The sequence below is a fragment of the Camelus dromedarius genome, chromosome 7, assembly GCF_036321535.1.
Source record: "Camelus dromedarius isolate mCamDro1 chromosome 7, mCamDro1.pat, whole genome shotgun sequence".
NCBI lineage: Eukaryota > Metazoa > Chordata > Mammalia > Artiodactyla > Camelidae > Camelus > Camelus dromedarius.
The window spans coordinates 51,292,963-51,320,216 of record NC_087442.1 but is presented as its reverse complement, the minus strand read 5'-3'; the positions used below and the strand labels follow the sequence as shown (position 1 = coordinate 51,320,216).

The 27,254-nt window shown below is 38.3% G+C and overlaps 1 protein-coding gene across 1 annotated transcript in view; it reads right to left on the bottom strand.

The window, feature by feature from the left end:
- Positions 1–27,254, bottom strand: part of CRPPA (CDP-L-ribitol pyrophosphorylase A) — a 226,894-nt gene that overhangs the window by 182,745 nt on the left and 16,895 nt on the right. Inside the window, exon 3 of the mRNA XM_064487527.1 lies at positions 20,476–20,625. Within this exon, the coding sequence (XP_064343597.1) occupies positions 20,476–20,625 (150 nt within the window). The remainder of the gene's footprint in view (positions 1–20,475; positions 20,626–27,254) is intronic.

The following is a 27,254-nucleotide window of genomic DNA, read 5'->3' as shown; positions in this document are numbered from 1 at the left end:
TGTCCTTTCTGGGAAAGTTTCTCAGATTTATTTTTAACCCCAGATCTTTTTTTTCATCTTCTGAATGTTTATTTTTTTCAGCATTCTGATCTTACTTCACATTTACAGTGAACTTTTACCTCTGCGATGCTATTCACTTTTTTAAAGTTTTCCTTTCTCTGCGTATGCGCTGTTTCTTCATGTTACGCTTGCTTGTTTTGGTCTCTACCTTCCAGAGTAAGTGCATTCTTCACATGAGATGGAACTGCCTGTCACCTTAGACTTAAGAGTGGAAGATTAAAAAGCTATTAAGCAATGAGTGCAGGGTTGGGGTTTGTGAACAAGGAGCTTCACTGTAGGGTAACAGTGTTGAAATGTTTACTAGGGGACCCCTGAGGTTAGTATTTTTAGGTCTCTCTTCTTAGACTGAACATATTCCACAAATAAAATTCTTCCCATTTCTAGCTAGGAGAGAAAGCCCAGCCAACCAGGATACTGGTTGCTGAGTGGGAGAAGAGCCCCTGGCCAGGCAGGATGCACGTGGTCTGTTAGTCACTGCTTTGGGCAAGGCACTCACTCTCAACTGACTGCACCCCACATTCTCCCCAGACATAGGGAGCACTTGGCCCCACCCACCTCTGTAGAGGGATGGGCCATAGAGCAGAGGAGATTTAGAGATCAGATTATTTCTTAAGTACATTCCAGCAGAGCCTCTTTATTTTGTCCTCTTTTGCTCAGTTCTAGGGGTACCTGGTGCTACCAGGTCCTGAACTGTTTGGGGATTCTATTGTACTCAATTTTGATTCTTCGCTTTCCCTACCACTCTTATAATTCAGCCTTCTCAGATTGACTGGGTCAGTTACTACCCATTCACCTGCTTTCTGATTATTGATTTGTTTGCCATCACCACCTCGCTTATTCTTCTTATTCTCATGGGTTCATGTTGGTTTTAATCCCTTGTTAAGTAGTTTTAATGAGGTTTGAGTAGTGAACAAGATTAGGTACACACTCAGTTGGTTGTCTCTACCCCCAAACAGGAGTCTATGAACACTCTAATTAGGTGTTTCCATATTGTCAACCATAAGGGTGGCTTCCACTTATATTTCCAAAAACAATGTATGAGAATGTAGGAGAGTTGTTAACATGAGGTGAATGAATGGAACTCAAAGGGACTGAAAAACCTCTAAGAATAGTATTTTGTGTATAATGCAGTTATTTTTCTGTGAAGAGAGTCTACAAGTTTCAGAGGTTTTCTAAGACAACAAAAGTAAGGAACCATTGTTTCATGGTAATCATGTAGTGGTTCATGGCTACAAATAATCCAATTACATATCTATTTTTCTAGCTTTAACATCATTCACAGTATTGTTTCTGCAAGGCAGCCTGGGAAGTTTGCCCAACAAAGAATATACATTAGGGAAGAACTAAATCAAAGGCAAGCATGCACAGGTTTCTCACTCTGCAGTTATAGATTCATGCTCAGAATGTTTCAAGTAGAAACAAAATAGGCTATCTTACAATGAGGTAAACAATGAACACCTGCATTCAATTAATCATCTGAAACTCAAACTTGAAGCATTTTGCATACATTTACATTGTTTGAATTATGCAACGTATTTTAGAATTGCACAAAAGACAGTCATCCAAGATGCTTTGTTCTTACAATACATTCAATCATTTTCTAAATAAATAAACAATCTCAGACTAAGTCCATATGAGGCTGATAATATAGATGCAATCATCAGTCTTTAGGAAACAAAGTTTCATGACCTAGCTAAGGATAAGATTTCTTTGGGTACAAATTTTTAGATGAGGTTACATGGAATTACATTCATAAAAGGTTTTCAAATGCCTATCTGTCAAAAAAAAAAAAAAAAACCTGTCAGCTTATTCAGTTTTACCAGCCCTACCCAAGCAAAATCCACTAAGAACCTAAGAACTTATAGGCAAACACCATCCAAATGCATCAGTTAAACATTACCCTAGAAAATGGTATTTCTTTTTCTACATCCAGATAATTAGGGGGGAAAATGAATTTCACCAGTAATTCTAAAACTGTTTTTAGCCATTTTTGTTGACTTTCATAATCAAGTATTGTCAAACATGATTAAAAACTAAGAGGTTCACTAGAGTATTTTACTCTTCTCTTTTATGTATCGTCTTTGAAAAAGTAAACTGATCAAAAGTTAGCAACGCAATTAAGAAATTAAGATATTGCCCAGAAACACACTGAGTAGACACATCACACATGCATTATCTACCTCCAGGGTAAACAACTAAGGGAAAAACTGAAATCCTCTATCACTAACCAACCCCAGAGATAAGGCAGCTTTAAATTCATGTGGAGAAAACTGTTAGAAGGCTACTGTTGTAATCTCATCAAGATACCATAAGGATCTGAAATAAGTCCAGGACATAAAGAGAAGAAAGGGCTCAGAGCCAGAAGTCATTTCAGGGCCAACAGGGTTGGTAACATTATTACCTAGTTGGAAGATGTCGAAAAATGAACAGGTCTACTGGTTAGATTTAATGACATCAGATTAGGACACCTAGTAAAAAATACTGATAGGAAGTTGTAAATACATGCCCAACACTTTTTAAGAGAAACATGAAAAAGAATGATCAGAAAACTTGGGGAACACCTATCCAAAAAAATCCAAAAATCCATTTGCCAGGCAATACTCTAAGGGCTGAGAAGAATGAATAAGGCTGGTGGGAAATCATACAAGTAAACATAACACAAGGAGACCACAGCCAATCAGTATGTTCACAAACTGCGGGAGCTGGAGAGAAGCACCACTGACTTCATGAGGTCAGTTCTATTTTGTTTTTTACGCACTTTGCATAAACTGAAATTTAATCTGAGTCCAGTGCAACACTTAAAGCTGTAACAATCTGCTTTAAACCCCAAATATTTCATGTCATTTAGTGCTCAAAAGTATAGTTTTAAAATTATCCCATCTGTACACAACACTACTTGCCCAGTAGCCTCTTTCTGGCCCACTCATTTTAATACCTTCAGGGTTCTCCCCAGCCCTTGTATTTCATATGATATTTTCAAGTCCTTCTTGGATGTCTCACTTTATAATGTTTCTACCAGCATCAACTTTTTGGTTTACTTTGTATTTTTTTTTTTTTGAGCAGGTAATTAGGTTCATTTATTTATTTATTATTATTTTTTAATGGAGGTCCTGAGGATTGAACTCAGGATCTCCTTATGCTAAGTACCCACTCTACCACTGAGCTATACTCTCACCTCCTTGTGGCACCATCTCTTAACATCATGAAACACTGTTTCTATGTTATCTGTGAAAGTCTGTGGCTCCTTTGCATCTTCAGAACTCTTCTCTGAAAAGGGAATCATTGTCACACTGTTGGTGGGAAAGTAAATTGGTGCAGTGATTGTGGCAAACAGTATGGCAGTTTCTCAAAAAACTAAAATAGAACCACCCTTTAATCCAGCTATTCCACTCCTTGGTATATATCTGGAAACAATGAAAATGCCAATTCAAAGAGGTACATGCACCCCAATGTTCACAGCAGCATTATTTACAATAGCCTACATTAGGAAGCAACTTAAGTGTTATCAACAGATGAATAAAGAAGATGTGGTATATATACACACACTGGAATATTACTCAGCCATAAAAAAGAATGAAATTTTGTCATTTGCAACAACGTGGAGGAACTTAGAGGGTATTATGGTAAGTGAACTAAGTCAGACAAATGCTGTATGATATCACTTATATGTGTAATCTACAAAATAAAATAACTAATGAATATAACAAAAAGGGTACAGACTCATGGATATAGAGAACAAACTAATGATTGCCAATAGGGAGAGGGGAAAAAAGGAGGGACAATATAGAGGTAGGGGAATCAAAGGTACCAATTATTACGTATAAAATAAAGTACAAAGATATGCTGTACAACACAGGGAATATAGCCAATATTTTATAGTAACTCTAAATGGAGTATAACCTTAAAAATTGTGACTCACTATTTTACACACCTGTAACTTATAATATTGCACATCAACTCTATCTCAATTTAAAAAACATGACAGTAGAGTCTAGGAGATGCAGGGAAAATAATTGGAAGTGGTTATCTCTGGGGAGATGGGCCAGGAGTGGATCCACAAGAAGTGGAGCAGAGGACTTCCGTGTTTATATTTATCTTTTAAAATTTTATGCATATATTACTCTGCTTAAAAAATTGAAATGACCATATAGCACAGGAAATATATTCAATATCTTCTAATAGCCTATAATGAAAAAGAATATGAAAAGGAATACACACACACACACACCAGTCTGAATCCTTATGCTATACACTAGAAACAAACACAGGGTTGTAAATTGATGACATTTCAATTTTTTTAAATTTGAAATAAAAAATGTATGATTTACTAAAAAAAAAAAAAAACTTTCCCATTCTCTACAGCCTAGCCTTCATCCTCCAATCCTGAAAAGTAATGACTAAGAAAGCAAGAGTTAAATTTGCCTGAACACTAGGCCACTGACACTAATACTAACCCCAAAAAGCTATTCAGCAATAAAATAGAACAATGGACTGATATGTGGAACAACATGGGTGAATCTCACAATCATTATGCTTTAGCGTAAGACATCAGACACAAAAGACTACATATCCGTGATTCCATTTATATGACATTCCAGAAAAGCTAACACAATAGAGACAGAAAACAGATCAATGGGAGGGTCTAGGGATGGGGAAAGGAAACTGACTGCGGATTTGACCATGTGATTTGCCTTATCCGATACAAGAACCCAGAAATAGTGTGCCAGTCACAAATCTAGGCTTTAAGAATCCTTGTATGTTTCACTCTTTTATACCTCTGTCATCTCCGTGAGAAGAACATGCCTGAATTGACTGCTGGTCAAAGAAAGATAAAAGAATGGAGCAACACTGATCCAGCCTACGGACACCTTCAGTGCAAAGCAGCTGCCTCAAAGCACAGCACAGCACACACACACACTTGCTCACAGGGATTACACTAAGGCCTGCACGTCCTCCTTCACCATCAGCGAGCTGGGCTGTGGTCCCTGGGCAGGATGAAATCCACAGCACAGACACTTACAGACTGGTGAGGAACTATTCAGTAGGATGGTCTGGGGACATTGGGAAATTAGCCAGGAACACCTGGACTGCTATACTTCTGTAATAGGTAACATCCTACTCTGAGAAACTTAATACATCTCCTTAGCAACAAAGAATTAAGATCATTTCATTTGTTGTCAACAAGTACAAAAGCACATGAGTGAAGTTACAGCCCAATAGGTGTGTCACTCTTCCGCTCCTTCTCTGCACATTCTGTGGATTCCGTCACGGAACAGCAGAGCATGCCATTGGCAAATACCACCCCCTTGGTGCCATTACACCTCCCCTTTGGTACCAGCCTTTGGTGTACTTACACCCTTGTGTTCCATACACGACACTGGCTGTGGCCACCTCTAGCACAGGTGCGGACAGGTACCTGGTTCACCACTATTCAGATGCACATACACAGTCACTCACCTCATTATAGAAGACAATGAGAATTCTAATTTCATCCTTCTCATTTTTATTTCAGCACTCTAAGTGCCTGAAACAATATGATGTTTTCAATCTTTACCGGAAAAGATTATCTGATTCTATTCCCATGACTAGGACATAAATGAGACATTGTACTTTATTTTTTTTTTTTTTTTGAGTAGATACAAGATGGCTGACCTACCCTCACCTTTTTTTTTTCCAAGGAGATGCCCAATCTACAGTCCCTGCTAAGGAAGCATCAACCTTATTCTCCTGTCATTTCCCTCCCTCCCCAACCCCACCCTATGGATGATGTGGACTGGTCTATTGGTGAGGACCTATCCCCAGAACATCCAATCCATCAGATGATCAGTGGCTTATGATCTGGGTAAATAGGATGACGAAGGTTCTGTCTGCAAGAAGTTTTCACTAGAAAATAATGAAAGAATTTGCCTTCGGGAAGGGCAGTCAAACCTACCATGCCATGCACTCTTCTTGGAGCTAAAGACCTATGGCAACTAAAGCTAAAATTATAGGGAAGAAAAAATCATAAATTTAGCAGATGAGTAAAAACAAAAGTTAATCATAAAGAAGCAAAAACCCCAGAAATAATTCAGATCTCAACAGTTTGCCAGTTACCAACCAATCATACTTTTTCAATAACTTAAATGTCTTTCTTAGAAAACTTTGCATCTGTCTTCCTTGCAAACACAAGGGCTAATCAGGGAGGTTCCATGGACATTAGAAAGTTCCAGGACCAATAAGAGTTCTTATTAGAGTCAACTGTCTCAAAATTCTTCTGAAAGAATGTGTAACAGCATCACTGATGATCATTTGTAAATATGGAGAGCTAGCCAAAAGCCCTTTCCAAACCAAAATTACAAGTATGAGAAGTGACTAAACTGCAAGCATGCTACCTAGATACCCCTTTTGCAATGTATTTGAAGGCTCCAGAGTCTCCGATCAGCAGAATGAATGCTGACAGACCCTTTTACCATGCAAAGACATAGACCTTATGCTCAAAAAGCATGGTGTAGTAACACCCTTTTATAAGATGAGGATATACTTTAAGAAATACTTGAAGGGGAGGATTTAGCTCAAGTGGTAGAGTGCATGCTTAGCATGTAGGAGATTCTGGGTTCAAACCCCAGTACCTCCTCTAAAATAAATAAAATTAACCTAATTAAAAAAAAAAAAAAATACCTGAAGAAAAGAGACATTTCAGTGATAGCACTAAGGACAAAATGTAGGACTCCTACCCAGCCTCCGCTCTGAGTCCTCAGGAAGAACTGCATTCCCTCTCTGATTAATAATTATTTCCTGAGTGTTGACATTTATTCTCTGCTATGCAATGTAAACAAAAGCACATTCTCGTTCCCAAAGGATTATCATGATACTAAACAGACATCCAACAGACACAGGCCTAGATTAAGTACCAAAAAAGAAAACCATACCAAAACAAAAAACACACAAGAAAAAAAAATCTCTGATTAATTTTCACTGTGAAAATATCAAGAGTAGGAAACATATGGTGATACTGAAAAAGACACCCCTCTTCAAATGTGGATGTCATGGGATCAAGATCGAGCATCTGTCCTACAAAGCCGGTCACAGCGGTACCATTTCCTAGGGAATCCTCATCATAGAAGATTCAATAGCCGTAGAGTCCACTATAAGCTAAAATTACCTTCATTTGTAGGCATTAGGACCACAAAAAAGCTGAAGCAATAGTCTTGGGAAAAGTGATTAATCTATGTTAAATACATTTAATCAGTTCTGCATGTGTTATGTTTTGAGGTTAAGAGAAAGATTCAAAGCGTACCTAAAAGAGTTCTTGCCAAATCCTGTGGCGTTTAAGTTACGATTTTTTTTTCCCCAGAAAATAGGATGCTTGTGAAAGATCTCAGAGTGATTACACTGAAAACTAGAAGCTACCTCTGGATCAAATGCACAGCAACAAGATAGAACAAACTTCCTTCCTGATGTAACTCCAAATGGGACAAATTTGGCATCAGTTTTACCTAGTGTCTAAAAATCACCAGCTCACAAAAATACCATCACATTTGCCCCAGCGGGGACCATTTCTAGTTGCCTTGCTGCAATGCCAGAGAAAAAGCAGAAGTTTGAAATGTGACATCTCTCCAGAAGTGAAAATTCACCACACCTGACCCAGGTGTGTCCCGTATCACTGACTTGCTACAAAATGCTCAGCCATGTTCACGGCCACACATTGCTTTTGCCTAAGGCCAAGAAACTGCACCATCCATCTTTCTCAGTTCTCCCTAAAAGTCAGATTAAGTCAGTCAGATTCTGTTTTAATTCCTCATTTTATCTGATATATTTGAAAGCTGTGTGTATTTCACCATAGAGGAAGATGATAATAATGAATCACACGTCCATTCATTGTAGAGCCCTTAGTGAGAAAACATCTTTTAACTTGTCCAGGATACTTTTAAAGGTTTTTGTTTTGTTTTGCTTTGTTTTTCATGGTTTCTCCTCCTGTTGCTTATTACTGGGTATTATTTTATTCAGTTTCCTAAAAAATTTGAGAAACTTGCCTTAATCTTCAACTGAAGAATTCATATATCCTAGATGTTTCATTGTGTAAATATGCTGATTAAATACAGAACAACTGAAGTAGTCGACTACATTTAAAAGACTAGTCTTATTTCAATTTTACTGTAAATTAAAAACACTACATAGCACTACAGTTGGATTAAATCATAATACCCTTGCAAATAAATTCTTCAGTTGTTGCTTTACTAAGAGCCACAGGTAAGTAACTCTACCTGTAGTTTTCATAATACAATATTTCATACTGTGTTTTGAAGAACATGTAGTAATTTGGGGTCATTTTTAACATGATAGCTCGCCAACCACTGAACAACACAGCACACACTTCAGGCCATAGCTGCAAAAGTGGGCCTTTTACCAATGGCTTTCTAGACAGCTTGTAGACAAGACCTGGACTTAAATCACTGAAACTAAACTTTAGAACCCCACTATGGCAAACTTTGTAAAATTCGAAAGCTACTCAGAAACCTTGTGATTCACAAATGTACTTAAGGTGCAACTTTAAAAGTAAGATTTTTTCATACCTAGTTTTTATTCTTTTTTTTTTATTGAAGTATAATTGGTTTACAATGCTGTGTTGATTTCTAGTGTACACCAAAGTGATTCAGTTACATATATATATGTGTATATATATACATACATACACATACATATATACACACACATATATATTCTTTTTCAAATTCTTTTCCATTGTAGGTTATTATAAGATATTGAATGTAGTTCCCTGTGCAATACAGTAGGAACTTGTTTATTTCATATATAGTAGTATCTCCATCCAAGTTGCTGCAAATGGCACTATTTTATTATTTTTATGGCTGAGTAGTATTCCAGTGTGTGAGTGTGTATGTGTGTGTGTATGTTTGTAAACATACATACACACACACACTGCAACTTTATCCAGTCCTCTGTTGATGGACATTTAGGTTGTTTCCAAGTCTTGACTATTGTAAATAGTGCTGCTGTAAACATTGGGGTGCATGCTATCTTTTCAAATTAGAGTTTCCTCTGGGTATATGATCAGGAGTGGGATTGCTGGATCATATGGTAAGTCTATTTTTAGCTTAAGGAATCTCCATACTGTTTTCCACAGTGGCTGCACTAAACTACATTCCCACCAACAGTGTAGGAAGGTTCCCTTTTCTTCACACCCTCTCCAGCATTTATCATTTGTGAACATTTTTAATGATGGCCATTCTTACTGGTGTGAGGTAATACTTCATTATAGTTTTGATTTGTATTTCTGATAATTAGCAATATTGAGCACTTTCTCAAGTGCCTATTGGCCATTCCTCAAACACAGTTTTAATCACTGACTATATCCAAGACATAGGTCAGGCTTATTCAAGGCCCTATGCTAAAATAAATTTACCGCTGATAGTAGTTAGGAACTTGTGAGATAATGAATTTATTCTTTTATGGATTGCTTCATTGCTAGTATTTCTACCTGTACCTGACAAAAGTGGAAAGAAAATTTTAATAAAAATGTAGCATATTTTCAAACTATATTCCAGAAACACTGAACAGATTCTTACTAAAATTTAGTGTAAATCAAATGGCTCTAGAAACCATGTAATATTACCATCTGGATTATCTGAGAATAGTTTATCTGCAGTCATTTTTAACCTAAGACTGCTTTTAGAGTGTTGTCAGAACTTCCACTGTCCTTAGATTATGTACAAATAGTATTTGATTAACAATTAAGAAACATTTACTTCAATCTGAAATTATTGAATTATGCATGTGGAAAATTAACTCCCTAGAGGTACTACTTTATATCAGTGCCCAGTCTTTTCTTCTCATCTGTGAACTGCATAGTTACAGTATCAACAATCCTACACACATACACACGTGTGTGCACACACAAAAAGCCAGAGATTCTGTGGTCAGATTAAGCCTTAAATTTTCATAAGGAATATATTTAAGAAGAACAAAAGACCCAAATAAAATGTAATTATTTGGTTGCAGTCACTAAAAAAGGAAAAGTCCCTAGAAACCATGATGTCAGCCACAAACAAGTAAATGAAGAACTGCATTCAATTCTGCAAGATATTCAGACCAAATTAGATCAGCAAATGCTCTTGCTTGTTTGCTAAGTTTTCAAAACCTTTCCCTGAATTTACCAATCTAGAAAAGGTAAAGCTAAGTCACCAAAGATCAGGAGCTGAAAGTAACTTTCATTTTCCTCTAGTTTTCTTTCTTGTAATAAATTGTGAAACCGTAACATCTTAAAGATAGTAAAATGTACTCATTCATTACACACATAGAAATAAACAACTACCGTTAAGTCAGGAACCGTACAAGGCAATAAGCAACTCACTGCATTCTTAAAGTTCTATGGCACAAATGGAAAATTTTTAATTTCATAAATTTTTTAAAACCTCATCGTAATCCACACTATTTTTATGGTACAGTTTAGCAAAAATAAGATTTCTATTCCCTGGAATATTTAAAACAAGACTGCTTTTATCTTTACTTGCCACTACTACTCACTTATTATCTTTATCTCCCCTTTACCTTTAATTGAAAAGTTAAAACAAATGAGTATGTTGTCTACAAGTCTATCTATTTCTTGTGCAGAAATGAACTACTTTCTCAGTGTTTCTAGCAGTGATCCACTGCAAGTGTTCCGTATGCAAGTAAGTTCGGGAAACGCTAGCTTAAACAAAGCTCGGCAGCTTCATCTTAGAGATTTTAGTTTACTAATAGGCATTGACAGTCCAACTGTCAAAAACTAAAGACAAGAAGAATTTTGAAAGCAGCAAGAGATTGTTAATTTTGTACAAGACTCACTAGTAAGACTAACAGAATTTCTTAACAGAAACCATGGAGGCCAGAAGGCTGTGGGAAAACATTCAAAGTGCTGACAGAAAAAGATTGTGAACCAACAATTCTATACCCAACAAAATAATCCTTCAAAAATGAAGCAGAAATTAAGACATTCCCAGGTAAGCAAAAACTGGTAGAATTTTTGCTAACCAACATGGTCTACAAGATATACCAAAAGGAGTTTGAGGCTAAAAATCAAAGGACACTAGACAGCAACCTGAATCTACATAAAGAATACCAGTAAAATTAACTACATACATGGGTAAATATAAATGACAGTATAAACATACTTTTAACTTTCTCATTTTAAAAGACCATTGCAAAAATTAATAAATACAAATAAGTATTGAAGGGTATGCCATATATAAAGATTCAATTTACATAACAGTATAGCACAGCCAAGTGTATAAATAGTGTAGAACAGGAGAGTAGTGCTGAATCTTGGATTGTGTGAGGAAATAATTTTGATTCTTAATGCAAGAAAAATTTCAATTATAATAATACATAGAACAGACAGACAAATCTGTAGGTAGTACTCAACCCTGAAGCCACAGTTTGGGAAATCTGCTGTAATGTTACTCTTAGTGCTATAAAACTTATAAAATGTGTACATTTATCACATTTTATATATAAGAAATTCATTCAAAGTGTAAGCAATCTGTTGCTAAAGCTGAAACATTTACTAAGGTAACTTCCTCCAGAACCCAAATGATTTCCTTTAGTCATCTGCATCATCAATAAATAAAAGTTTTGTTTGCTCATTGCTAAGTTAACTTCCCCATAAAAACACTATTTCTCAAATAAAGTCCTTCATTGCATATGTAAGTGTTCCAATGTGGTATTTAATAAATGTTTGTAGTAAATGGCCACACTAAAATGAGATACACTAGAAAAGATAATTCCAATTAAAACTATAAATCGATATCCATCATTTCTTCCAGATTTTTCATTTTTATGAAGGATAAAATATTTTTACTGAGTGACTATTGTATGCAAGGCTCTGGGCTCAGCACTGAGGGTAACACAGTGAGCAAGACAAAGTCCCTGCCTTCTTGGCCTACAGCTTATAGGGGGATAAAGGTAACCAACAAGTAAAACAAACCACACAGGCAATCACAGATTACAGTAAATACTATAGAGGAAATTTTAGAAATGGAATTAGAAAATTAGGAGAAAGCATAGACAGGAAGGCTTCATAAGGAGTTGTTATTTAAGCTGTGATCTAAAGCATGAAATTAAACCAGAGCATAAGAAAAGGAGCTTGTGTCAGCTGGGAAAAGGGTATCCGGCCAGTCAGGCTGGTACTGCTGCTAAAACCACAAGAATGTTACAGCTTTAGCACCTATCTGTTCATGCCAGAAAATTCATGTCAAGAGGAAAAGGAAAGACGTTAAGAATAAAAGAATAGCAGAAATAACATCAATTATTTGTTGACCACTGAGGAAGATGGAAACATTGGTCATAATTTTTTCATTTCCCTATAGAATGATAAACGCACACCTTTGCCACCATCTCAACGTGAAGCCTACCTGCTTACCGCAGTCTTGTTGGAACTGGTCACATGGCTTGCTTTGCCCAATGGAACGCGAGTGGAAGTGGCCATGTGCTAGTCCCATGCCTATTCCTTATGAAAAACCACATCTTTCCACTTGTTCTCTCACAATTTCTACCACTGCTGTCAGAACTTCCATCAGAGCTGCTGTCCCTCCAGCCTGGGCTCCAGAAGCAGCACACACAGAGCAAACCCAAGCAGAGCCTTCAGCAGGGAGCATGAGTACTAAGACCATAATGAACACCACCCTGTGAAGCCCCCCCTTTATCAACCAACACCCAGCCAACCTGCAGACCAAGTAAGCAAGAATGACTGTTCCATGCCATGGGGTGTGGGGATTAACTGTACCTAAGGGCTGACAAATACTTCTCACATCAGGCACTGTGCTAGGAACTTTACATGGGTCAGCTCATCCCAACTTCCCACTGATCCTTTAAGATAAATATTTTCAGCCCTATTTAACCAACAAGTATACCGAGATTGATGGGTTGAATAGCCTGCTTACAGACACACAGTAAGTGGGAGAACCAAGGATCAAACCCAAGCAGTCTCATTTCAAAGTCCTGTGGCTCCTTATGACCATGATGGTCTCCCTTCTCCTAAGTTGGCTTCAGTCTGCTGACAGTCATGTCGGTAAGTATATCCTTGTCCTCTTTCAGTTCTAGTACTTGTGGATGTGTAATATAAAAAAAACAAACTAGGAACTCAGATTGGTGTTTCCAGATTTGTTATTTTTGTTGTAGCTGCTGCGTAACGATCCAGTTTACCAGGGTGCAAACTAAACAGAGTGCCACCAAGCTTCAGTAACATTTTAAATGATTACACTGTTGTATCTTCCAGAAAATAGTAGCAGAAAAGTAAATGTTATTATTTATCACTTATATTTGATTATAAGAATATTTTAATTCAATTCAGTTTTTTAAAAAATGTCTTGCTAAAAATAATACATCATTGCCACATAACACTGTAAGTACACGATTTGATAGTGGCAACATCCTCCTGGAAAAGAAAATATGATGCCAAAAATGTTCCTTTTAGGAATAAACTGAATTTAGTAAATTCCTTCAACAGAATCAAGACATGGGTAAGTATAAAAAGTGAAATTTATTTAAAATGCAGCACTCAGTGTAAAGGTTTTTTTTCCCCACATAAATTTATACTGCTTTATATATCACCAGGACATGATGTAGCATGATGATTTGTAATATGGCTGAAAACAAAGGGCACTTATGCTTTCTGCAATCCATCAGAATCAGGTATCAAGCAGACTAGCCTACTTCTAATGACAGGAAGTCTGACTTCCTGATACTCTTAATTCCATTTATTATTTTGTGGTAGGGAACACACAGACTGCATGAAATGATGTAACTTATCTTTATCAGCCTAAAGAGGCTTTGGCCATTTACTCTTTTTTTTTTTTTTTTTTTGAACTTACAAAGAAATTTGAGATTACATTAAGGGAAAGGAAATAAAGTCTGGCCAAAGCATCTTGGAATTTTTAGATTTTCTTAGAAATAGAGGACATAAAAATTTTCCTTGCTGTTTTCTTATTATCCTCAAGGCTATAAGGGCTAAGAAAAGGGTGTATTTTCAAGAAAGGAATTTACTGTCATTAAATACATAAGCTTAATAGGATGTTTCCTAAACCTCCCCACTCAACGATAGCCATCAGGAAATAATGGAGTTAGTCATCCTTTATTTCTTCTATTTCAAATATACTCATTCCCTAAGGCATGTATATCAAAAACATATTCAACATTAGAACTAAACATCAAAGTTACACCAAAAAGATGAAAACTACACAGATAAAGACAGACAACATGCCAATAAAAATGCACTGCTGAATATATTCACAACTAACCAGCTAAGCAAATAGTCTCTAGTCTTTTCATCCTGGGTTATCAAATCTTATTAAAAATATTCACAAAATAATTATACTTTTTATGGCAAGTATCATCACAATGTATTAGAATAATGCATGTTATTGTTTTAAGAATCATTTTCAGGAAACAACAGATAAAGTAATCAGGATGCAATTTTTATCTTGTTTTTGCCATTTAATAGATACTGACCCTTACAAGTATTTTGACTTCTTAACTATCAAACGGGAGTATCACCTACCAGTTACTCTGCCTTCCGTAGAGTACTCAGTGAACTGATTTCCCTTTCCCTTTGTGTGAATCAAAAATTCAATGTTACTTTAACAAAGAAAGTGTGTCCTAGAATGAAGCCAAGAGTGACATTTTGAACCAGTTTCAAGTGACCTAAGAGTCTTTAGGAGACACATACTCCTCCCCGGTCAATCCCCACTCTGAGCACATTTCCAGCTCCCACAGCCGTCAGGAACAGATGAGAACGCCTGCTCCAAGTGGAAGCTTAGACACAACAGGCACCCAGATGAGAACTGTCAGTGCAAAAGGCAAGTAGCTCTAAACCAAGTAATAGGGATTTTTCACTTGTTCCATGGATATATTCTAACATCTAATCGCTATTGTAGAAATTTTAAATGAATGTCATTGGATAGAAATGGGATGTGGTTCAATCTGTTTTAGTTCTGTAAGCTAAAGGATGGATTATTATTGGAGCTTTATATACAAAGGCCAGCATTTCTGCCATTGAAACAAACCTTCTGGGATCTTCCCCCACAACTTAAGCCTGAAATCTCTTTCCAAGTAACTATTTCTTCTCTAACACAAGGTCAAACATCCTTATGGTGATTCGTCAGGCAAATGCACTGACCACTAACTCCTTCTATCTATAACTGTGTCCCTCCTCCAGCTTATTCTACTTGGGAGAGATTAGTGTCTCATGTCCATTTATGCTCCTGTAACCAAGCAAACGACCACTGGATGGTCTTCTGAATCTCTGCTCACCTCACTGGCTTGACAACTTATATACACCTTCCATGCTCAATAATAAAGTATATTTGAACAAAAACAAAATGTCAGGGAAAAAATTCTAGGTTACTTCCAAATCTCAAAATCATGAAGCTTCAAGATATTCAGTTTATAGAATTAACTCTTTAAGTTTTTACATTTAAACACTTTACTAGGGGCTGAACAAACTGAAGCAAACAATGGATTTATAATAATGTGGAATTTGCATCAACTGCCACTATTTCTAGTTATTTCCTTCTCAACAACCTAGCAAAGATATTATCTTCTGTCATGGTCAAAAATACCAAGACTCAGAGAAGTACAGTGAAACACTGAACACAAAGTCGCAGAAACTAAACACAAATGATTCCACATTTTTTACTCTTACAACATGATGATTGTGGTGGATTAAAGAGAGCCACCAATTCCTTATGGGGAGGGGGTGTTTGTGTTCCCTCTCCTTAAATACGTGGGCTGGACTTTAACTGCTGTGACCTATGGAGACGACACAAGTCACGGTGTTCCGGATCCAGGCTCCAGCTGTAATGAGACAGGAGCCTCCACCTTGACCTCTGGGAACCCAGTCTATCTTCAAGGTGACTGTTGATTACAGCCAACAGATTCACTATGGTTTTTTTCAATCCAGGATACTTTATTTCAGTTCTCAGATTTCTATTTGATCTTTTACCCTTTCCATATTTGTCTTGAAATTCCTCACCCTTCACCCATTATACTAACCTTGTCATGGAGATTTTAAACTCCTATGCTGCTGTTTTCAACCTCTGGGTCTTTTACTATTGACCACTTAACATCAGCCACTTTTACCTTCTTAATATTTAAGTTTCAAAATATGTACTAGACACTGTAGGTGATATTTCACAAACTACAGATTGTTAGTTCCCATGGTGTTTCCTGGGAAGTGGCACTCCTAAAATGTGGTCCTTCTAGAATCCTCATGAAAAGCCAGCAGTGTTTACCAGTTCTCTTTCACACAGCAAGACTCCAACTCCAAACCCTGTCTTCCTCTGGAGCGAGCTGGTGCTCCAGTCTCTGCTCACCTCCTTCAGGCTTCCCGCTGATGATTTTCTCCCGAGTCCCTTAGGATACTGCCCTACACATGCACAGTTCAGGAGTCAGCAAAGGCTTGAAATTGTATATTGCAGATGTCGGCCCTCTCTCCTGTGTGGCTTCCTCCATCTGGAATACTTCCTTCCATGGCCAACTTTCCTGGAGGCCCCAGACTCCATCCTCTGGCTTCGCAGGCCAAAAAAGATAATAGCTTTCTGCCTCACCACTAGAGTGACTAAGAAGTGACCTCGGGAAAAAACCACTTGTATTATGTGTCACTCATGTTCAGGCAGGAGTCAAACTACACAAAAATTTGAATGGGAGAGATTTAATAGTGTATTACTATGCAGAATGGCTTTATAAAGAATGAAGAAAACAGAACTCTAAGAAACCTTCTAAGTCTGAGGGAAGACACCCAAGGAAGGAACAAACTTGGGAAGAAGGGGGCCCCTACATCCAAGCCTGAGATTCAAATCTCACTGGAGAAGGTACGTTGGTGGCACACTGGATGGTGGAGGAGTTAATGGCCGGACCTGGGCCAGAGAGGGGCCCACGATCAGCAGGCCAAGGCTAGTATCTCAGAATCCCTGGGCGAGGACTGGCAAGCTGAGAGCCCCTCTGGATGGCCGGGAGCCCGAGACTGCTGAACAGGGACCCGCAGACAGAGGCTCAGGGCCCAGAGACCAAGGCTGGCATGCACAGAACTGCCATCCAGGACTGGCTAAGAGGAAATCCTCCACCAGGGGGTCAGCAGGCAAAGAATGGCATCAAAACTGCCGCAGAGTGAATGACACTGTGTGCCCCACACGCATGCCAATGGCAGATGCAGGGGCAGCAGGAGTGGAAGCACCCCAGACTCAAAAAGTCCCTTCAACCTGCAGTGTCACCTTAACACCCTTCACTGATGAACCTTAAAATGTCTTGGCAAAGGAGAGATGTCCGCAGGATCTGGCAACGTGGTGAGGAGTGGATCCAGAGCTCAGTGGCGCACCACCTAAGTGTGGCTCTGACCTAGCCTGATTCTCTTCTTTCTCTTTTGGAAGGCTGAATCCCTTCCAGTTGTGGACTACTTTCAGTCCCTTCTCTTTGCCATTGTACAAGTACAAATAGACACGTGTACATCCCACCTCTCCTTCTGTATTGATGTTTCTCTCTCTCAAGAGACAGATACCGGAGTTTTTAACTTATCCACTGGACGTTAGCTGTTCAAGCTATTCTGTCATTCCTGGGAGCCAAAAGCTCTAGGTAACGATTTGACACAACACAGAATCCAGACAATACTGTAAGCAGAGAACTACCACTATTTTCTTTTCAGACAACCTACTGTGAAGTTTAGGAAATGTATGGCCATCTTGGCATACACAGTGCTCCTAAGTTTCAACTAAAACTAAATCCTCAGTCAAAATACTCTCAGTAAAAAATGATTTCCACTAGTCCTAAAAAAAAACTGAGTTCATTTCAAAACATATGAAAAATGTCTTCTTGAACTGCCCAGATAATGCTAGATGACATCTCTAGCTCATATTTTGAAATATCCAACTCATCCTCACTCTTCAAGATATTAATGCCCACAAATAACAATGCCCATAAAGTAATGACATCAATGCTGAAATCATTTGTAGAGAAGAGATTAGATGTTTACTTCTGAGACGTCTACAATATTTCAGAACATGTTGAAGGGCATGTAGTTTTAAGGGTTGGATCCCACACAACCATTCTCTATAAAGGTGCTTCCCAAACATGCCAGAATTAGTATTATATAGTTAATAATCTTTTTTATGTCACTATATATGACTTGTCAATGTCCTAAGCAATAGCCCAATATAACATTAAACCCTGCCGGAACCAATTAAAAGCAAAGCTTTTCTTCTGGTTCTTCTGGCAATACTTTGTGTAACACCCAAGAAGAAAGCTACGTTACAAACCCAAACAACTTTGGCACCAAACATCATGGAAAATTATTACTTTATGAGAGACATGTGTATCTTCTAAAAGTGGTTAGAAAATATTTTAGCAAAAGCAAAATACAGTAACAGTTGCTTGTACAGCATGCATGTGGACACAGTATGAACAAAACTCCACAGCTGAATCAGATGTATCATTCTGGGGAGTGGTGTAGATAAGGCATTATAGCCATTAGACTTCAGGTCTTGAGTGTTGCTGGGAAAGATGTGGGCTATAAAGGCAGGTTCAAGGATGAGAGAAGGCATCAGGGGGCAGTCAAGTATGGTTTTACTTTCAAACATGGATTTTTTTAGTTTAGCTTTCTTTATAAAAGTGTTAACATTCATTTTTCTTATTAGTTCATTAAAACCAAAATGTGTACGTACACAAATCATCGAAGAGCTAACAGAGAGAAATGTGTTATATACTCAAACTGCCTTCTGTGTCTTTATCATCAAAAATAATTCATAAGAATGTCTATCAAAACCTCCAAAATGTCTTAAATGAGGATTTCTCATCTGAACCACACCCGTGTTATTTCTTTATGACTGTTCTCAATTTTCCCAAGAATGCAATAGAAGAGAATTATTCACAGAAAATGGATACTTTAGGTTGGTGGTTCCCAAGATTCAGGGTCATGTGGCAAGGCTTGTTTGTTTAAACACAAATAGATGGGCCCCATTCCCAGAGTTTCTGCTTAAGTAGGTCTGAGGTGGAGCCCCAGAATTTGCATTTTAACAAGTTCCCAAACATGCTCACACTGCTGGTCTGGGAACCACAGGTTGAGAACCTGCGCTTCAGTGCATTAGGGCTTAATTCTCTAGGAACAACTGCTCAAACATGCCGCTCTAATGTGAGTATCATGAGATTCTATTCTCTACAATATAGCTACCACATTTATTCTTCTTGATGTAAATGCTTACATCAAGATGAATAAATTATTACAGTAATCTTAGGAAGTATTAGAAATGTTCGACAGATGTTTGGCTCAGCATGATTTAGGCTACAAAATAGGATTTTTAAATAAAAACCTCAGAAGTTTTTAATAGTAAAATATTTATGATTAATGACCAAATACAAGTAAATTTTGGTCTAACAAGTTGTAAGAAAATACAAACCATGACCGACTATTCATACCATTAAAATTGATTGATTTACAGTCTCAATATTTAAAACGGTAACCGACAGTTAAGATTGATTCATTACGTGAATACCTTCCATCCAAAATGTGCAACTCTTCTATTATAAATGTTAATATTTATGTTACTGTTATCTCATTCTTAAAAGTCCATCTGTCTCTATTTACTGATTGTCTAACACCAGCCAAGCACTGGCTTAGTTGCTTTAAGTCACCATATTTCATTGGGAAGTTTCTGACAAACGTAACAACTGATCAATAAAATTCAAATAAATGCCAGTAAAATTTTAAAGGTACAAACTGTTTCCAAAATATGAAAACCAAGATAATCCAGTATAATCTAAATATGGATTTGCTATTTTGCAATTACTTTACCTTTAGCTAAAATTTTAAATAAAATGTCTACACAGCGGTGGAGAAATTGTTACCACTGCGGGCCTGAGAATGCTACACTTAGGAAGACCTGCTCACCAGTTGGGTCCTCGGCCAGCATCTGGGAGCTTGGCTCTTGGAGTATTTCCAGTGAACAGTTAACTGATAAGCATGGCTCACTGTGCCTAGACTGTTTGCATAAACAGCATGGTTTAGGCTGAACACCTGCTTTCCTCCTGGGAATCTGAAGCTTTTATGCGCTAGGCAAAGGGTACGTCTGTGATCAATCCAATACCTTACACATTAGGTCTCTAACGGGCTCCCCTGGGGAGAAACGTCACATAAACGTTGCTGCCTCTTCTTTGCTGGAGGGAAGGTGTGCTTTGTGCGACCCTGCAGGGCACAGAGCCTAAGGAATGGATTTCTCCACACTCTGCCTGTTTCTCTCACATGATCCAGCTGTGTGTCCTGACTACTTCACTCCCAACATTCTCCATGTGTACAACTAAATACAGAGTTCTGGGAGTTCTTCTAGCAAATCTCCCAAGGTGGGGGTGTCCTGAGAGGCCCGTAACACAGCAGCTTTTTCAAGAAGCCAAGATCCTTACCTGCTGATATGCTTCGTAGATCACATCAAATAGGAAGGCCTGTGGCATTTCGCTTGCTCTGTGTTTGGTACGGTCTAGTGAGTGGTCTAAGCAACCATCCGAAGACGGACTGATGACAGTAGACACGAGAGGACGGATTGCTCCTGCTGCCTGAGGAAGAAAGAGGCAAATAACACATTTATTTCACCTAGAAAATATTTTCAAGTTAAATTCTGAAGTCTGTCTTGGTTTTATAACACGTTTTATACCTTCAACAAGCTACCGCAAGAACGATTTTAAACAAGTCTTAATTTGGTTCATAAATCAAATCATTTCAAATCAAAAATCAACCTCATACCAGTACAGTTCCACATACTAAAATGTAGAAATGATTTTTCATTTAAGGTTCAAAATTCTTTTCATCACAGACCATTGAAGTCAAATAAAAAAAAAAAAAGGATGCTACGATACAATTGGGTATTCCCTGAAGATGAGAGGAGGAAAGACTATTGTCAAAGAACTCAAAAGGCGTATACAGGAATATTTACTAATTAGTGTGCTTTCAAGGACTTAATTTACACATTAGGTAATTAAGCATAGAGACATTCCCCTAAGATCCTCAAAATGAGATTCAACTACCATCCAAGTAACAATGAATTTATGTCTTGCTCTAATTCCTGCGAAAAATAGTTCCCTTCAAACATCACCGCAGTGCAACACTCCCTCAGGCAAAATATCTGTTGATTTCAGTTGGTCTGATGGAAACTGTCTCATTAACAGACGCCCCCAAACTTTAAAAAGATACCTTATCTGACAATTTTTCCCTTTACCTTTAATAGTTTCATTATAATGTAGACTTGAAGCTCATTACCAGATAGCTGCCTTGGTGAAGTAGCCTGAAAATCAAGCTCCTGTGGAAAGTAGTTACCCACACTGCCTTACACTGACTGCAAAATGTCCTCCTAGCTTCCAAACAATTGCTGCGTGAGGGCTGCAGCACGTAATATTAATGCCTAAAAATTAATTTGGTGTTGAAGAGACCAACATCTGAGCAAGACAGACAGTCCACAAGCTAGTTTACAAAAGCCAAGAGACTGGCTAAAAATCAAAGCTAATGTGTGAGCCAAGAAGACAGTGTACACATTGTGTCACCATTTCCAGTGATTTGAGTAGACGTTTGGAGCTTAGGCAGAAAATCACAAGTGAAGAGACAGCCAGAGGTGACAGGGAGGGAGCGACGCCCAAGTAGGCGAAAGGCGGGTGAAGAGCAAGCCAGCTTGTGAAGCCAGGACCTACCCGTAGAGGTTACGGGACAGGAGAGAACACACGTGCACACACAGACACACTGCTTGTTAAGGGAAAACTTAGATTTCCATTCCAACTACTTACACTTAATTCCATGCCCAACCATGCAGTAAGATTTAAAAGAACGTGAGACACACAAAATGTCAGCGTGAGGAACTCTTAGTCTCTCTTTCCCAGTAAAACAATTCACAGTGAAAAGTATTTTAAAAACAACCATTTAAAGCCTTTGAAAATTGTCCTCAGGGCATCCAGCAAATTAACATGTAAGAGTTATCTCCTAACTCTTGCTAAGAATGGTGTCTGTGGTCCTCGAACCACAGGACTGTTTCTTCCTTCATTCCACAACACCCCATTCAATGGGACTGAGGATCCACTCAGAGCCACAAAGATGGGGCTCCCTCCTCCCTGAGCTGCCAGTGGGAGGGGCAGACCACCAGCATTTCCCATCCCACTCAGCTCCACATCACAGAGGCTCAGTTACAGGCATATGTGGCCGAGAGGCTGGAGACTCCCTTCGTCCACATTCCCTCCACCCGCAGAGTCGAAGACCTATCCTGCGCAAGGCAGGCGGAGGACACTGGCGCCCTGATCACCCCGACCCAGTTCACACACAGGGCAGAGGTTCCATACTAGGAGAGGCAAAAACGGCCGAGTCTAAGTCCTCAATGCAGCACCCTACTCCTGAAGGAGAGGGGCTCACTCAGAAACAAGACAGCATGCCCACCCGCAGTTCCAAAGTAGTGCCACGGTGATTTTTCACAGGGAGAAAGACAGACTCTAGGAACAGAGCCAGGAAGCTCTCCCCAAGGGAACTCAACTTTATTTGGAAGTGCGCTTGAGGATGTTTAAGTGTAAGTACACTCTCAAAAGAAACGGATTACCATGCTGAGTAGTTAAGAGAAAGGCAATAGCTACAAGAGAGCTATCTCCTGGGCCTTGGTCCCCCCTGCCCCCCAAAAAGGAGCAATTAGCCCACAATGAATGGAGCTTATCAGCTGGCTGTCTGCAGAGACAGACAGTAGTTCAATCAATGATCAGGGAAAGACAGGTAAAAGAGAACCCTGCTAACCACTGTCAGTCATTCCACAGTGACAACACACTTGTCTAGACTAGCACCCTCTGTGAAGTGACTTCAGAGGCTTTGCCCTGCAGAGGAAAAAGACTTTGTGACTTTGCTCGTGTATGTTAGTGAACAAGGACACAGTCAGCCCTGTGGAGGAGAGGGGGAGTCAGCATCTGGAACTAACAATTTATCTAAAATACAGTTTTAACAACAAATATAAAGACATGCCTCCAAATAGGAAGATGTCATCCATACAAAGTATATATAAAAAAAAAAGGCAAATACAAATAGCCTGTGAGATGCTGCACTTAGCAGGTAAAACTTCAAATCAGATATTATAAATATGTTCAAAGAACAAAAGGGTATCGTCGAGTAGGTCTCTACAGCAATAGTCTTTGATCCTGCCTCACTGTGCTGTTATTTTACTGAACTGTCTCCATTAGAGGACAGGCACTGACATCTCCCGTTATTCAATCAATCCTCCATTGATCAAGCATCTTCCACCTAGTACCAGATTTCTCTGCACCAGTTTGAAACAAAACTCTGAAAGAATTGTCTGTACTGCACTACTTGTGTCTCTAGTTTCTCTCGCCTCCCATGCCCTCCATAGTCTACTTTTATCAGGATTTATCTCCACAAAACCACAAAATACTTTTACCAAGGTCACAATGACCCTCCACACTTCCAAATCCAATGGGGGACTGTCTTCTTGGGGACATTTGTTCAATTGGTTTTCAGAAACCATTATCATCAAGCAAACCCTCTCATTTTCCCCACTTTAAAATCCTAGATCCATATAGCCTCCTTCCAAGTGGTAAAAAAGTTCGAGTTCAAACCTCATCAAGGTGACCCATTCCATAGAGGACTTCCAGCCCCACAGCTTCAAATACCATGTATGAAAACTTACACATCTATACATCCAGCCCAGAATATTCTCTCCAAATCTGGACTTGTACATCTGAACACCTACCTAACATCTCCACTCATATCAAAATACACATCAACAGTAACATATTGAAATCAAAGTTTTGGTTGTACTCATACCACACCCCTCACAACTTGCTCCTCTACAGACTTCTACACCTGCATAAACATCTACTCTATTCTTTTAGTCCTTCTTACCAAAAACCTTGACGGTCATCATTGATTTCCCCTCTCTAATATTTCAGATTCAACCCATCAGCAAAGCTCAGGCTCAAAATATCCCCGTATCTGCCCACTTTTCCCTGTGTCTACTGCCACAATGTGAATCCAAGGCATCCATCTTCCCTCTCAGACTGCACACCAGTCAAAAGCCACACAGACGTCAGTAATTTTGACTGTATTAAAATTCTTTAAATGCCTGTTCATCACAAAATGGTACTAACAATTTTTAAAAAGAATTTTAAAAAGAGATAATCATTACAACACATATAACGTATACTTCACAAATTATTGATTTCCAAAATATGTAAATAACTACAACACTTCAGTGTTTATTTGAAAACTAGAAACAGGGGCAAAAGACTTACCTGAATAATTCAATGAGAACACATAAACCCCTTAAATATAGGAAGAAATGCCCAACTGTTAACGAAATGACAATTTAAGCCACAAAGAGAAAGCATTTTCCACTATCTGAATTAGAAAAACTTAAGTAACAATTTCAAGTCATGGTGAGAGTGTGGAGCAAACTCTTGTTAATATACTTCTGATGAGTGTAAATTCATACAAATTTAGAAAATAATTTAGCATCATCTGGTAAAGCTGGTAATATGTATACATATAGAACCTAGAGAAATCCTTGCACATGTGCACCGGAAGACACAATCATGCTAAGCAATGTTTGCAGTAGCAAAAACTAAAAACAAATGTCCACCAACTGTAAACAGATGAATTGTGATCTATAAAGCAGTGATCATGAATGTATTATAACTGCAAATTCACATGAACACATCTCCCCAAATATATTGTGCAAAAATATACTATCAAAATATATTCAAAGCAAGTTAAATATCGTATGGACACATCAATTACACCTCAATAAAAAAATAAAGTGTAAATAAAATCATAAAACCTTACAACTATGTTCTCTAGGGATACATGCTACAGAATTGAAGAAAAAGGCAAGAGAATAATAAACCAAGTTCAAGGTAATGTTTATCCGTCTGGAAGGAGTAAATGCAATCAGGGCAGAGACACCATTTCAGAATGACTAGTCATGTTCTATTTATTATATAAGGTGGTAGATCTGTAGGTGTCCAAAGTCCTCTGCATGTTTTCATTATTGTTAGAAAGAAGATTTCTAAGATGTGTATTTTGAATACTGAAAACTAACTTCTCAAGAGCAGAGATCCTCCATAACTGAGACATCATTACGGTAGGACTGGTAAACCACAGAAATTACTAGCTTCTTTTCTATGGAAGCCAAAACATCAGGTGGAAAGTAGCACAACATAAAGACTAGCGAAAGTGCAAGGTGGCTACCAGCTTCCTGAGTCCCACTGAACAAAAGGCTCACAGAAAGGGTCACAGGTGAAAGTAACTCCTTTGTCCAAGTGTCGACAAAGTCAGTTAGCTGCCTCTAACACACAGCTATCTGAAGTTTGTTTTATGAAGCCTAATTCCCAAGTTATCAAATGCACTGTCTCCTTGGGAATTAGCCTAAGAAACTCCAAATGGAAGCTTAACAGCTCAGCATCACAGTGATTACCTGCCTCTCGGGCTAATCTATCAAGCATTCCCACATGTCAATACCTGGAAACCATCAGATACAAATCATTACAATATGCAATAATGAACCCCACCTCTACTGTTTACTCTTGAAAGCACAACTGAACAATATTTATCATCCATCCACACAGCAGGTGCTGACACGCACCCTCCTTAGGCATCTGCATTCAAGCTAATTATGACAACCTACAACAGAAGCCCTCTGACTATTTAATTACAATTTCAGTTAGCTGAGTTGTCTTTATTCAGAGGCTACTTAATGTTTACAGGATAACATCTTCAAAGCCAATTATTGGCAATTATGAGATTTTGAATATTTCACATTTTTCTAGCAGAATACTTCCAATCTCCTTTTATGATAAAGAATCTACAGTTTATTCAGTATAGAAATACAGGTTTTAGAAAGACCTGTCCAAATGACTGTATCACTACTCAGTATCCTAAACCTGAATATGCAGCAAAAAGGAACAAGGAGCCTTCACTGAATACTAAACTTTTATCTTAAACCTAACATAATCAGAGATATTGCACCTGGATGTGTAATACACTTTAATTCCTAGATATACTCATCTTTCCTTGATCTACTCATTCCAACTTCATTTTAAGGTAATTCATAGAACAGATATATGGGGGTAGACAGTTTCAGGTAATTAAGCAAAACAAAAGCGTTTCACACAGGAGCTTCTCTAGCATCAGAAACAAATCAAGTTCCACCTCATTCCACTGTAGTCAGGGAATAAGTAATCCAGCACCTGCCCTGGGCATTTAAACCTTCGTCAAAATTTCCCCAGTAAATCATCACAACAGCTTTTTCACAGAACCACTGATTCTTTAGACATAGGACTTAATACCAAAGTCTCTCTCGAGTATTTAATGAGGGACCCAGGACCCAGGACTTTACTCCAACCTTCAGTGCAGAACTTCATGATCCGAACTATCCAGAGATCAAGTTCAACTGATTATTAACCATGGTCAGTTCTACTTCATGTCAAATTTCAGATACAGGGCCAACTATCTGCTAAGTGATTTTTCATCTCTTTTAAAATGGCCCAAAATACATTGCAAAAGTTATAAAACTGAGTAGTTTATTCTTCTTGATGCACACATTAACTTTAATAGAATTTTCAAAGTGTTGTTAATCATCGCTAAATAGTCATTCTGCACAGTCCACAGGAAGAGATTACACACACCTTCATGTCAGTTTCTCATTACATAAATTCCACCGTTTCTCTTGAGATTAACAATTTGCTAACTAAACTAGTGCTGCTAAGCATCTTATACATAGTATATGAGCTAGTCCTTACCACCTCCCCAAAAAGGATTCTTATCTAAAACATCATGCCAAAGTTGAGAAACCCTCTGTCACATTCATGTTCAGATACAGGAAGAAACGAAGGTCTGCAGCCTGTTCTCAGAAGCAAAAACTCCCTGTTGCCTTACATAATGAAAAAACCCCACACAGGAGGCATGTATAGGACATCTTGTTTTATGAGCAACCGTAAGATACACTATGAACTAGGGCAGCACCATGAAACTCGGGCAGTCGTAACCCTTAGGTAAATACGATTTCCATTTCCATAAATAGGCCTGCAGAGCTGTGGCAAGCAGTCATCAGTGCCTAAACCCTAATTTCACAGAACCTCTCCAGGGGTCTGGAGAGGGCAGAAGCACAGGCATTTGGGGAAAACAGACAAGGCCTACTGCCAGGAAAAGGAAAGGA